The 13974-nt window shown below is 51.5% G+C and overlaps 2 protein-coding genes across 2 annotated transcripts in view; both read left to right on the top strand.

The window, feature by feature from the left end:
* Positions 1-11496, top strand: part of FAM117A (family with sequence similarity 117, member A) — a 42480-nt gene extending 30984 nt beyond the window's left edge. The window contains 6 exon segments of the mRNA XM_010842769.1: positions 2188-2283; positions 4213-4323; positions 4708-4842; positions 5941-6142; positions 7274-7424; positions 10261-11496. Of these exon segments, the coding sequence (XP_010841071.1) occupies positions 2188-2283; positions 4213-4323; positions 4708-4842; positions 5941-6142; positions 7274-7424; positions 10261-10561 (996 nt within the window). The 3' untranslated portion in view covers positions 10562-11496.
* A 2256-nt stretch (positions 11497-13752) lies between these two features.
* SLC35B1 (solute carrier family 35, member B1) overlaps positions 13753-13974 on the top strand; it is a 6857-nt gene continuing 6635 nt past the window's right edge. The window contains exon 1 of the mRNA XM_010842768.1: positions 13753-13972. Within this exon, the coding sequence (XP_010841070.1) occupies positions 13782-13972 (191 nt within the window). The 5' untranslated portion in view covers positions 13753-13781. The remainder of the gene's footprint in view (positions 13973-13974) is intronic.

The following is a 13974-nucleotide window of genomic DNA, read 5'->3' as shown; positions in this document are numbered from 1 at the left end:
GAGCTGGTAGAGTGTGCTGTCTTAGTTGGGGATGCCAGGCTTAGAGGTCAAGGGATAAGGAAAGACAAAGGAGATGGAGCTACATTTGTCTGCATGACAGAGAGCCTGGGGTGGAGGGTAAGATGGTGATGTCTGTGGCAAGGGGTGGGTGTTAAGGCAAAGCGATGGCCTTTAGTAGCACAGTTTACAGAGTAGGCAGTAGTTGCCAGGAGATGCTGCTGAGCAGACTGAGGTGCGGTGGACAGAGAGGACTGAGAGAGGAGAGTCTCCCAGCTGCCGTGAGTTTTCACATCCATTCTAGCCTCTAGCGCTGGCCTACACTTCTCCTTCCACCCCCTCACATTCTTCAGAAGAAAGAGGCAGTTGAAAAGTTCTCAAGAGATGTTAGTAGACCCGGGGGCAAGCCTGAAGGTGGCTGATTCACCGCCTTCTCACCACCCACCTGTGGGTGCAGTGTCTTCCCAGAAGAGGAGAAACGGGCAACACCTGAGCCTTTGTCGCCCCTCCTCCGCAGCCTCTGCCACCTTTCCCGGGACAGCAAGCTTGAGTGGAGTTCAGCTCTAATGAGCAGACCTAGTTATGTATCGGTTTGGCTTGGAGCCCTGGTAAGGAGGAACGTTTGTGCATCTGCCCAGCTCAGGGGGCTATGGGAAAGGGGGCTTCTCCTCTCTTTTCAGTATATGCAGTGGTGGGGATTTTCTGAGGCTATGTCTGCCAGAACTCTGATGGGCATTTGGAAGTAGACCGGCTGCTTGGTTTCCCCTGTCAGAGCCAGCTCCACCTTCAGGCTTTGGGGTACAGCCTGAGGTCACCCTTCTGCAGAAGAAGGGATGGTGGGGATGCATCTCTGGAGGGTCCCCCTTGTGGTGCTGGTCTCAGGGAAAGGAGTCGGGACAGTCCTCTCACCCTGGCTGTCTTGCACGGCCCGGCAGAGTTCCTGATGGGTGGGCAGCTGGGAGAAGGAAGAGGCAGGGAGGCTCGGCCCCCTGTGGCCCCTCTCCTGCAGCTGTTGTGCAGGGCAGCCTGCTCCCACAGCCCCGCTCTGACTGCCCCCACTGAGCTCTTCTTAACAGCTGTTGGGTGGTGAGTTGTTGGGCTTGTTCCCTCTTATCCTCCCCCTTTTCTGTTTGCAACAACCTCTCGGGAGAGGTCAGCGGATCTGTTGGAGGAGACGGTTCCCAGGCCCTCATGGTTTTGGCAGCTTGTGCAAAGAAGTTAGAGAGGAACTGGTTCCACTGGAGCCTCCCCCTTGGGCCCTCCCTTGGAATGGAAGTAGGGATGCTGGCGGGGGAGATGGACCATGTCCTCCTCTCCCTCATGCTTAGAGTCAACAGCTTCCCCCCTGCAGCAGGGGCTCAGGAAGTGGGTCTACAACTGCCCCTGCCTCCATCCTGGGTCCTCTGTCTTCTGCGCAGCGGGGGAGGAAGAATGGCGGATTGAGAGCCTGGTTCTCACAGTGGCAGAGCAGGAGCTAGGAGAAGGAGCTGCGATAAAGCCAAGAGACGTCAGGCATCTGAGCTGACTTCAGAATTCTGGTGCCCCCGCTTTGTGAAAATCCCTCCTGCCATATATTCAGGGGAACACTGGGGCCCCCAACACTCTGTGGACAGGGAAACATCACAGAGCAAGCTTGAGGCACTGCTCTGCAAGAAGTCTCCTGCTTCAGTCCAGGATGGAGAGCAGGGCATCTCTGTTGAGCTTTTTCCTCTCTTACCAATTAATGACTCCTTAATGGGGTCTCGTCTGGTAACGTATTTTTATTAGACTCACAGGAACCTGGGACCATACTGGGCTCTTAGATGGGGAGGGAATCGGGGATCCCAGTGGTTCCTGAACTCAAGCTCATTTGGACCTGGTTGGGATAGAGAGGGACAAAACTGGTCCTCACTGTTGGGGAGAAGCACCTGGACTTTCTGGGGCTATAATCCACGTGCAAAAGTCTTAAGAGAGTGAAGAGCAGGTTGTCCTCATTGGCTCATCAGGGACAGTTTCCTGGAGGACGTAGGAAGAGGCAGTGCAAGTGGAGAAGCCTGAAAGAATAAGAGGGGCTGGCAGCGTCCTGGGGGTCGACGTGCAGGTGAGAGAAGACCACCCAGAGCCACCACCTCTGTCCTGAAAATGGTGTGTCTGCTTCCACAGGGCTCATTTGAGGAGGTGAGCTGTCTCACTGGGTTTCTCTCCCTGCAGACCCCCCTATCCTGGCAAGAGCTTGAAGGCGAGCGGGCCATCTCCTGCACACACAAGCGCTCAGCATCCTGGGGCAGCACAGACCACCGGAAAGAGGTAATCGCCCCGTGATGCCACGGCCAGGGTAGCTGCCTCTTGTCTCCCCCAGCACCATCTGCTCCAAAGTGGACCCACGTTTTCAGTCTCACCCGCCTTGATCTAGCCTTTTCCTGATGAGTTGGTGTCTTCGTAGCTGCCTCCCAGCCTCCTGGTGGCCTGGATTTATGAGCCCAGGCCCTCCTGTAGGCAGGGGCTTGGCCTGGACCTACTGCTGCCCTCCAACAGCCAAGCTCAGGGTGGGGGTGGCCATTGTTCTCACTTCACTTTGAGGTTGCATACAGATAAGCAGTTCAGAGACCAGAGAGAGACAGAGAATGAGTTTTCTGGGAATTGGAAGCCTCCAACCTCACTACTTAACCACTCATCCAGCCTTATTTTTAAAAGCAGAGAAAAATAGTGAAAATAGTGATATGTTCCCAAACACTCCTTCCTGGCCCTCCCTCCCTCTCATGAGGGCCCTTGGGGTTTGAGAGTGAGGAGAGAAAAAGACATAGACTGGATTCCAAGGCTCCCAACCCAGGAGGACCAGCTTGCCAGGGGTCACCATTTACAGGGCAGTAGCTTCTGCCCTCTTGGCTGCAAGAACAGAAGGAGAATTGTTGTTATTCAGTCGCTCAGTCATGTCTGACTCTTTGCCACCCCATGGACTGCAGCACGCCAGGTTTCCCTGTCCTTCATGTTCTCCCAGTAGGAGAATATGAAGTATTTAAGGCTAGTAGGAAATACAAAGTATTTGCGATTTTTAATTATCAGAATATTTACATTAAGGATCAGTAGGTCCAGAATTACAAAGTGACTGGGATAACAGTCAAAGTTGTTGATGATGCTCCATAATTGTTACCGGATATGAAGTTGGGACAAAAGCTGATATTCCTTCTAGAGAGGCTGCTCCTTGCTGAGCACAGTCTACTTTAAAATGGGGGTGGGGGGAGCTTCCCTGGTGGTCCAGTGGTTAAGAATCCTCCTTGCAATGCAAGGGACACTGGTTCCATCCCTGATCCAGGAAGATCCCCATGCCCACAGAGCAACTCGGCCCGTGTGCCATACTGAGCCAGCGCTCTGGAGCCTGAGAGCTGCAGCTACTGAAGCCCATGTGTCTAGAGCCCATCTCCACAGCAAGAGGAACCACTGCAACAAGAAGCCCACACACCGCAACAGAGAGTCGCCCCGGCTCAGGGGCCACAACGAGAGAAAGCCCTCGAGCAGCAGTTAAGACCCACCACAGCCCCTGCCCCCAAAATAACAGTCATAATAAAATAGGGGGAAATCCTTCTATCCTTCCGGGTCCCAGGGCCTTTGAGATAGCTGTGAATGTACTTTGAGGAGTGAATGTAAAAACGTCATTTCCCATTTTTATTAATAGAGTAGTTTTCCGTGCCTTTGGAATCTGTGAAAGACAAAAATGGTTTCAGGGTTGTATATTTTTAATTTTTTCAAACCTGAGCCACCTGTAGAATACATGGTAATTCAAAACATCCAATAATCTGGTCAATATGGCGTCTAGCTTGCCTGAGCATATCATCACAGATGTGAACACCACTGAAGTATTTTGAGATGGAAGATTAACTTCCATCTTCTTTTTATGTATTTTATGTATCCTGAGCTTTTTGGCAGGAGCCATGCCTGAGAGAGGGCCTTCCCAGGTGTCACTAGTGGTAAAGCACCTGCCTGCCAGTGCAGGAAATGTAAGCAATGCGGGGTTTGATCCCTGGGTTGGGAAGATCCCCTGGAGGAGGGCATGGCAACCCACTCCAGTGTTCTTGCCTGGAGAATCCCATGGACAGAGGAGCCTGGCGGGCTGCAGTGCATGGGCTTGCGCACAGTCAGACACTCCTGAAGCGCCTTTGCACACACAGCTGGCAGGGAGGATCAGTGCACCTTTGCTTTGCTTCACCTGTCTGTCCTCTCCCCTCTACTGGCCGCTAGATTACCAAGTTGAAGCAACAGCTGCAGAGGACAAAGCTGAGCCGCAGTGGGAAGGAGAAGGAGCGGGGCTCCCCACTCCAAGGGGACCGTGCTGTGCGGGGAGCACGAAGGGTATGTCTGTCCCCCAGCCCTCTCCCTGCTTATCCTCCGTGGTGGGCCCCCTAGCGTGGGCAGGTCCTCTGAGCCCTTGCTCACCGCAGGGCCCATGGCCGCGTGGGTGCCGGGGAAGTTCTGAGGCAGCATTGGAAAGGGCACATGCTGCATGTCTCTGTCATCCCCACCCCCTGAACACTTGAGGCTGCGGTGCAGACTCTAAAAGCACACCCTGGGCCTCTGCCTTATAGAGAAAGCCCCACTGAATTGGTAACTGTCCCCAAACTCTCCTTTACGCACTTGGTTCTGCTGTGTAGACAAGACTGTTACCCGCTGATCAGAACTAATACCTGGATGGTGTCTGGTAGGATTCAGTGATGGCCTTATCTGCCTCCTCCTCAGGCATCCCCTCCCAGCTTCCCCACAGGGTCCCCTGTCTTGAGACTCAGCCCCTGCCTGCACCGGAGCCTGGAAGGGCTCAACCAAGAGCTGGAGGAGGTGTTTGTGAAGGACCAGGGTGAAGAGGAGCTGCTGCGGGTGAGTGGGGGCCACACCCTGGGTGCACAGACAGTCGCATCTTGCTGAGTCTGGACACAGGGAGGTGGGACCTATACTGTCTGAGGGTGCACAGGCTGTGCACCTGTCAACAAAGCAGTGTGGAGTTTATTAGACCCAAATGGACTTGACCACAAGAACAGCAGAGCTGGGTGGGTGCAGCTGGGAAGGCTTTGGGGCAGTGAGTAGAAAGACAAGGAGTAGGGGTTGGCAGAGAGGAGGGCCCCTAGCTGGGAGGAGCTGACTAGGCGTCACTCTTCAGCCAAAGCACCAGCTCAGTGCTCCTGGCACACTCGTCACTGTCACCATCACCACCACCCAGCTGTGCCTCCATTCAAGCAGCCTCGGTGCCTGAGTTACCGCTTCCCTTTCCTCCATCGCTACCTGGTCACACGGGTTCATCCTTCATGCCCAGCTGCCTTTGTGCAGCCTTCTCCCCCCCTCCACTCCCAGACAGATTATTTGCTCCCTTTTCTGCAGTCTCAGGCACATTTTTATACTGACACAGGAGAATTGGGGAATGCCAGTTGGGCAGTATTAATATAATTCTAATGGGCACACTCCTCAGTTTATGATTTACTTGCTGGTTGATTTTTAATGTGCATATATGTAGGATTTTACATACGCATACAGATTGGTGAGCTGTTGATACAAGTGCCCTTGAATGTTAAAAAAAGGGAGTGTGTGTTTAATGCATGATACTGCGCTGCCCGTTTTTATTGCCGTGGCCTGACCGTGTCCTGCTGGCTTGCTCCTTTTCGTGCCCCTGTGTGTATTCACCTTTGTGTTCCCAGAGCCTGACACACGGGAGGCCCCTGCCCTCGTGAGGCGTACAGCCTAGGGGAGCGACACATGGATGAAACCATAAAATTTGTGGTTATAACGTGCTGTCCATGAGGGAAAAGAACAAAGCACTCTGATGGGGCTGGTTGGGAAAGTCAGGGAAGTGAAGAAATGGTGTCACCATGTTGTGAAGAGAGGACAAGGACAATGGCAAGGGGAGGATCCTAAGGGTCCCTGCAGCCCTGATGGCATGAGGGGACAGGCCTGAGAGTCCCCATCCCCATTCTTCCTCGGCAGATCCTTGAAATCCCTGATGGGCACCGCGCCCCAGCTCCCTCCCAGAGCGGCAGCTGTGATCACCCCCTCCTCCTCCTGGAGCCTGGAAACCTTGCCAGCTCTCCCTCCATGCCCCTGGCACCCCCCCAGCCTTCTGGCCAGACCAGCCGTGAGGAGCACCGGGGTGCAGCCGAGGAGCTGGCGTCCGTCCCCAGCGACAAAGGTAAGCTGGGGAGGCCAAGGCCGCATGGCCCGTGTCGAGTATGGGGTCACCTCTGCGCCCTTTCCCAACTCGTCACCTTCTGGCCGGGCACTTTTACTTACTAACCAACTAGAATATCTTCATTCTGTATGTTATAGTGATCCTTGATATAGATTCTGATTTATAATTTATATGAAGCTTCTGCACTTACAGTTTTATTTAATCCTCACTTGTAATCCAGAGAAGCAATCCCTCCCACCTCCATTTTTTGGCTGAGGTCCGGCTGTAATGGAGAACCCGTGAGCCCATCAAGTGTTCATTGTACCCATAACCAGGCACGTATCTCAGGGCAGGTGTGAGTGCTATAAATAAAAGAATGACTCTTGCCCAGAGTCACACAGTCTGAGCCAGATCAAAACCCAAGCTTTCTCATCCAGGTCTCCACTTTGTGCTTCCTCCATGACTGGATCACCAGGTCCCTCTTTCCTGTATGGATGATCCTAACATTCTAACATGCAGGCACTGTTGCCTGCATCACCTGACTTGATCTCATAGCAACCCCATCAGGTAGGCCGGTCAAAGGCATGATCTGACAATACAGAGGTGAACAGAGCACAGAATAATAAACGTGAGATAAACACAGATAAAGTCAATATTTGAAACCTCAGCAAAGTACATTTGCTGTGTGGAAAATGAGAGGAATCTTATCCCACAAGTGGGGTGAGTAAAGATTGCTTGTCTGAGTCAGTAGAAGAGCTCTTCCTGGAAGAAGGGATAGATTTTCAAGAGCGTGGAAAGGAAGAAGCTGTGGTATGTTGGCAGGCAGGGCGGTGCAGTCTTGGAAGAAGGCAGAGAGACAGACGTTAGGATTCTTTTCAATCTGAGACTTGGAGTTCCAATCGCAGTCTACCTCCGGGGCATATGGAATTGGTATTAGACCAGACTTTTCCTCAATTCAACTGTATTTTTTTACCATGTATAACAGAAGCTATAATTTTGTAAGCTGCCTCAAAGATGTTTCAAGGTAGAGTGTAGACAAACAACCTGGATGGACATAACCACTGCCACCCACGGTGCCATGTCTCCCAGTCCCGCCCAGGAAAGCTGAGGCTTCCTTTGGTGCCGCTCAACTCAGCCTTACTCTGTGTGCAGCTTCCTCTCCAGGCCACCCCACCTTCCTTGAAGATGGCAGCCCATCTCCAGTCCTTGCTTTTGCCGCCTCCCCTCGGCCCAATCACAGCTATGTCTTCAAACGGGAGCCCCCAGAAGGCTGTGAGAGAGTACGGGTGTTTGAAGAGGCCACGTGAGTACCTCAGCCGGTTGGTGGGGGTCTGGGCATGCGAGGGAGGGACAGAGATGTTGGCTGAGCCCTGTGGTGTCCCACCAGATAGGCCCCTCTTCAGGCTCGGACTCCCTCTTGTCAGGAGACACTGTCAGCCATAGACAATCAGTACTGCAGTTTTTCCATGATGAAACTTGTTGACATTACCTCCTCTGAGCACCTAAATCTTTGCTTATCATGATCTCCATAGAAACCTGCTCTCTGCCCACATGCCAGCCACAAGCGCAGCAGGAGCTGGAAAGGAAAGAGATCTGAAACTTAAACCCTTTGTTTCTTCTATTTTTTTTCCATCTCCAAGGAAGGTGTGAGAATTTGTTAGACCATCATGAGAGAGTGAGAACTTATTAGTAATTCTCTTCAGGCAGAGCTTAGACGTGCCTCACGCCCACCGGTGTGGCCAGGGGAGCCTAAACAGCTTTCATACGGCTTCTGAGTCAAATCTTCACCCTGCAGCTGCAGTGGTCCAAGTGTCATGAACTTCCTGACAGAAATTTCCAGTCTTTGCAAGTAAGGACTGTGGAATATTCCCAAACCAGCCTGGACAGTTCAGAAGTCATTCTTAAATTGATTTCTTTACTACAGTTCTCTCCCATTAGCAGAGAGAATCCAGAGCCAAAGCTTTCCACATGCTCACGGCCCCACTTAGCAGGAGCTGGGAAGAGAGCTCATCACATTCCCGCTATCACTTGGGGATAAAGTTCCTTGGGGCCATTTCACAGTGGAAGCTATGGTTTTGACAGCAGTCAGGAAGTTCAGTTATGGTGTATGAGTGGAGATTTAGCTAGGACAGGGCTTGGGGGCTTGATGGCTCTATCTGTATCCCAGATAAGGGACAGGATGACCCTTGGTAGTAGCAGGAGGTACATACATAACCCAGAGGGAGTTATGGGGGAAACCATGGGCACTGGGGGTTTCCTCGCATCATCACTGTTGCCATTTCTCCTAGAATCCTCAGTCCTCTGGGGTGGGTGAGAGGGAAAAGGCCAGATCTTGTAGCTGAAGCAGACTCTGGACCCTGTCTCCTTCCCCAGTGCACTGTATAGTTGAGTAATTATAGCCTGGAATTGCATGTGACAATTAGGCTTCTGCTTGACTTTATTCTTTTGTAGGCTCTTAAGGCCAGAAAAGGGTTAAAGCCATCTCATCCAGCTTCCTGCCCCTGTCTTAACTCTTTTAAGCGAGGTAGTGAGCCATCAGTTACTTTCTAAGATATCCTGCGACAGAAATTCTCAACTCATTGGTGTCTCTTCATTGTATGAACTTTCCTACTGGGAGGTTCTTCTGTTTAGTCGTTCTTCTTTCATATTTTCCTCTTCCTGGCTGCCTAGCTGGTAAGATGGCCTGGATTTCCCGGGGAGGGAATGAAGCTGTTCAGGGTCATGCTGGTTGTCATGCTTCTTGAGCGTTACTTGGTCTTCCCTCGGTCACCCTCCTCCCGTGTGCCTGCTTACGTCGAGGGCATGCCCTCTCCTGCCCATCCGCTACCTCTTCCTAAAGTGGGATTCTTGTAAGTCCTTCTCAGTCAGGGGACACCTTGCCACTGCGGAGTTCTGTGGGACCCCAAGCTTCCAAACACCCTCTGCACGTGGGCCCTCACTGCCTTCCACCTTTCCTCCCACCTCCCACGCTGGGCCAACATCTGCCCTCCTCCATATGCCTTGCTCTTCTTCCTGGGTTTGGAATGGTTAGAGTTAAAATTAAATGGTACTACAATTAAAATGGTGATGAGTTTATCAAGCTGTGCACTGAGTGCATTTTTCTGTCTGTATATGTTATACTTCAAGAAAAAGTTAGGCGATGGGAAGCACTGGCACAGAGCTCGACTGTCTGCTCACCTGTTTGTGTTCTTGCCTGGAATCCTCACAACCAGCAGCTTCTTGGGGCTCTTCACCCTTGAAGTGTGGCCAGACATTCTTTCGGGGGAAAGAACCTTTTTTTTAAATCATACGGATTCCTTACTCTAGAACTCTCTGACCTGACCTGTTTTAATCCTTCCATTTCCCCTACGTGATCGGCAGAGTAGGGAATTCTTTCCACGTTAGGTGAGGCAGGTTAGGCCAAGAGCACAAGGTAAGTTAGAACCTAGATCTCCTGATAAGGTCTAGCTGCTGTCCTTTCCTTTCAGCAAGGGTTTTTGAAAATCATACCTTTTAAATCTTTTCAATCTGCTCAAGAATTAGATTCTTGAGGCCAGGAGATTTCAATGAGGGGTAGTTTTCCTCTGAGGGGACATTTGGCAATGTCAAGAGGCATTTTTGGTTGTCACAACATGGGGTAGTCATGCTCCTGGCATACAGTGGGTGGAGACCAGGGATGCTGTTAAACATCCCACGATACACAGGATAGTTCCCCACAGGCAAGAGTTACCCAGCTCCAAATGCCAATAACGGGGAGGTTGAGCATCTTGGCTCTAGGCTATAAAGAGTCTAAGAAAGTCACTTTGCCTAGGATCTCTGCTTTCAGGCAAGAGGTCTGCCCCCAAAACACTGTTCGCTGATAAAAATCTCTCAAATTAATAGGCCTCTCAGTCTCTTCTTCTAGAATCACAGTCAGGAAGTTCTTCCTGTCTAGCTTTAATCCCTTCTGTTTTTAGCTAAAGTAGATTTCCGGTTGTTTAGCCCTGTTTCTAAAACGTGGAGAGCTGAGGGGCATACACACTCGTTGTTGCTCAGTAGCCTGTCGTTTTTTGGTCAAGCTCCCAACCTGTTGGAACAGAGACCCAGCTCCCCAGCACTGTGACGCCTCTCATCCCTTCTCACTGGCTATTTGTGTTTGTGTTTCTGTCTCCATCCTCCAGGTCCCCAGGTCCTGACCTGGCCTTCCTGACTTCCTGTCCTGACAAGAACAAAGTCCATTTCAACCCAACCGGCTCGGCCTTCTGCCCCGTCAGCTTGATGAAGCCCCTCTTCCCCAGCATGGGCTTCATCTTCCGTAACTGCCCCTCAAGCCCGGGATCCCCGCTGCCCCCTGCCAGCTCCAGGCCACCGCCTCGGAAGGATCCAGAGGCCTCCAAGGCCTCCTCGCTGCCCTTTGAGCCGTGGCAGCGCACCCCACCATCAGAAGAGCCTGTGCTTTTCCAGAGCTCTCTGGTGGTCTGAGGGAGCTTTACCTCCACTTTCCCATGGAGACAGTGCCTTGGTGGCAGGACCCTCCCTAACGCCCCTGAGGCGGGGGATGAAGGAGCCCTTCCCTCTCGGCCTTCAAGCACTTTCGTTTATTGTGTCAAAGCCCTGGGTCCTCTTTCTGATGAACACTGGCCCCTTCAAATGTGAGGGGCCCTGCTTTGTCCACTAATAGCTGGGCAGCTCACAAGTCACACCTGTGTTCTTGCCACCTCTCTCCCTTGGTGGAAAACTCACCCAGAAGGTCTTGGGTCTCCCACTCCTGGGTATGAGTCCAAAGGGCTGTGTACGGGACCCTTGTCTTTATCATGGAGTGAGCTGGCCATGGTTGAAGGAGAGGGGACACCACAGATTTCCCTCCCTCTCCTTCAGACATAGACAAGGAGATCCAAACACATACCCCCATCCTCTCAGTCCCATCCGCATGCCACCCTCTCACTGGAGGAGCTGACCAAAGCAGCCTGAAAGGGCCATGACACTTGACCAATCCAGCTGCTGGCAGAGGGGGAACCAGGCGTTTTCCCAAGTGGCATTTTCATCTCGCTTTCACCCTAAGATTGTCTTAAGTAGCAGCCCAGCCTGCCCAGCCCCAGGTGGGTCATAGGGGAGAGGGAGAGCTGGCATTCCTCTGGGTGGCAAGTGGTGACTCTCCACCCTCCACCTGCCCCAGGACTGGGTTGGATTAGGAAAATGCCTATTTTTCTTGTATCGATGTAGAAACTCTATTTTCTCCCAAAGACACTATTTTTGCAGCTGTTTGAAGTTTGTATATTTTCCGTACTGCAGAGCTTACACAAAATTGAAGAAGAATGTTAATGTTCAAGTTTTATTATCCTGTGTTTAGAAGTTTTTTTTTTTTTTTTTTTGCAGATCTTGGTGTTAATAGACCAAATAAATAAGTATTCCCAGCAGCTTGAGTTTCTGTTAAATATTTTGGGGGTGAGAGAGCAGGATGGAGATTGAGGGTATCATTAATCACTTCATCCTTGTCTTCAAGAGGAGCCTTTACTTAACACATAATGTTGGGTGGATGGGTCCAAAGTCTGTGTCCTCAGGACAGCAGACTTGCCTTCTCTACATGGACATATAAACAGTGCAGCCAGAGAAGGGATGTCCTGAATGCAGTGGATGAGGAGTGAAGGAGTTAGTGGGGGAAGTCATCCTTTCTTGGGTGAGTCTGGAAAAACACCCTAACAGAGAGTGCATTTTACCTGAGAAATGAGGGTGACCAAGGGGAAACGGTTTGGCAATTTACAAGACAAGGGAATGGCATTCAGATTGAATCTCTGGGCACAGTTTTAGGGAAGCTTTAGCTCCTTCTGAGTGTTCTTTTCACATGAGTGAGCACCCACAACACAGATGGTAGAAGAAACTGTTCTGGTCCTTTTGCAGCCTATCAGCTTTATAGTGCCCCACCTGTAAGAGCCTTTGGGGGAAATGAGAATAACCAACCCACCATTCTGTTAGTGATTTGCAATTTACAAAGCATTTTCACAAAAGACATTATCCCCATTGTTTGGGTAAAAAGTTGACTACCTTAAGGGCAGTCATAATAACTATAATTGCATCTATCTCAAAAAGCCTCAAAACAAACCAGGCTCTCCCAACTACCATGAATTAGCTAGGTAGGCAACAGATACACTGTAAAATGCTTTACGTAAAGGTCACTGAAATATCATAAACCATCTGATGTGATAAATCCCACTGTACTAATGAGGGAAGGACAAATGGGGGAGCTAGGATTGGGAACCAGATCATTTGATTCCAGTGCTCATTATTCTAACCAGAGTACTCTCCCAGTCATTATATTTCCATTAATTTCAACTGAGGAAACGACTCAGAGGTCAAATGAATTGTTTGAAGTGCCAGCTAGGAAAAAGGCAGAGCTGGGACTGGAACCCTAGCTCGGTGCCCTGGAATCGTCAGCTAATTCAGTAGAGGAAGACACTGGGCAAGAGAGTAAAAGTGTGGGGGGTCCCCCTCCCCAATTAATACAAAGAAGACAGTTGGGGACAGACCCTACTTCTACTTCTTGCCCCTCCCCTGAAAGACGTTTGGCCTACCCCCAAAGTCTTAGTGAGTCAGGCCCAGAGGGATGGGTGTGGTGCTGCCCCGAGTTTCCTTCCTTTGCCTGAGGCTGTGCCAGAGGAGTAGGCTGCTGGAAGGGGAGAAGGAGCCTCTACCCAGAGAGCAGCCCAGAGTCCAGTGACTACCATGGGGCTTGAGGCTGGTAGTGGCAAGCCCTGGGGTTTAGCTCCTGGTGTCATCAGGTGGGGGCCCAATAAGGAGTTCATTAATGCAGGAGGGTTTGCTCCCTTGTTGGTGAGTTGTAAGACCCTGAAGAAAATCCACTTCAGCAAGCTTCCATTTACATCTCCAGATGTGAGGAAATAAGATCAGACTTGAGAACAAGTCATGACTAATAAATACCGTAAACTTGCACAGCACACTTTTACAGTTTATAAAACACTTTCACCAAGCTCAGCTCATTTGATCCTCAACAGTCAAGAGGTGACAAAGTGGCTATTACTAATTCCTATGGACTATATATATAGAGATTAGGAAAACTGTAGCTCGGCATTTAGGTGGCACGCACAGGTTACCCTGCCTTTGAGAGCTGAGACAAGAGCCCTGCCGCCCTTGGGAGCCTTGTGATGTGCTATAGGAGGAGGATGTGCTCCCCAAAGACAGGCCTTGAATGCTCTTCTGGTAGAGGGTAGAGTCGGGGACACTGGGGGCCCGCTAGGGGGCGCTAAGGTTACATTGACAGTTTCCGGGAGTTAGGACCCAGCAGAAGCCTGACAGCCGACCGGGAAAAAGGCTATTCGATTTGCTCGGCCGGCGTACTCCTCCTTCCCACTCTCTTGTCTGTCTTTGCACAGAGTAGCCAATTGGTTACCTCCACATCATTATACGTCATCATTCCACGTCCGCGTATCGCCTAGGCCATCCCGTCGCGCTCCGGGTCGCGGCTGTCCTCGGAGTTGCCTGATCGGAAAGTCTCGAGGGCGAGGCGTTGCCCTCGATTCAGCTGGTTCCCCTGGCCATCAGGGACGAGGCCAAGGCCCCAGGGTGGGTCTCCTTTTCTTGGAAGCGGGTTCTGGGTTTTGAGGAGTTTTCCCCTTGGTGGTCCTGCGCTGGCAGTTCCAGCGGTGGCTGCTGGGGCCCTCCGCAGCGGCGGTCTCATGCAGCTCCTATGAGGCCCCTGTCGCCGGTCGGCGATGTCCGGCTGGACTTGTCACCGCCGCCGCTGCCGGCTGTGAGCGGGTCTCCGGTTGGGTCCTCCGGGCGTCTCATGGCCGCTAGCAGCTCCCTGGTGCCCGACCGGCTGCGTCTGCCGCTCTGCTTCCTGGGCGTCTTTGTCTGCTATTTCTACTATGGGATCCTGC

Source organism: Bison bison, unplaced genomic scaffold, assembly GCF_000754665.1.
Source record: "Bison bison bison isolate TAMUID 2011002044 unplaced genomic scaffold, Bison_UMD1.0 scf7180017864180, whole genome shotgun sequence".
In the NCBI taxonomy this organism is placed as follows: Eukaryota; Metazoa; Chordata; class Mammalia; order Artiodactyla; family Bovidae; genus Bison; species Bison bison.
The sequence above is the reverse complement of the archived record's forward strand: the minus strand, read 5'-3'. Positions and strand labels throughout refer to the sequence as shown.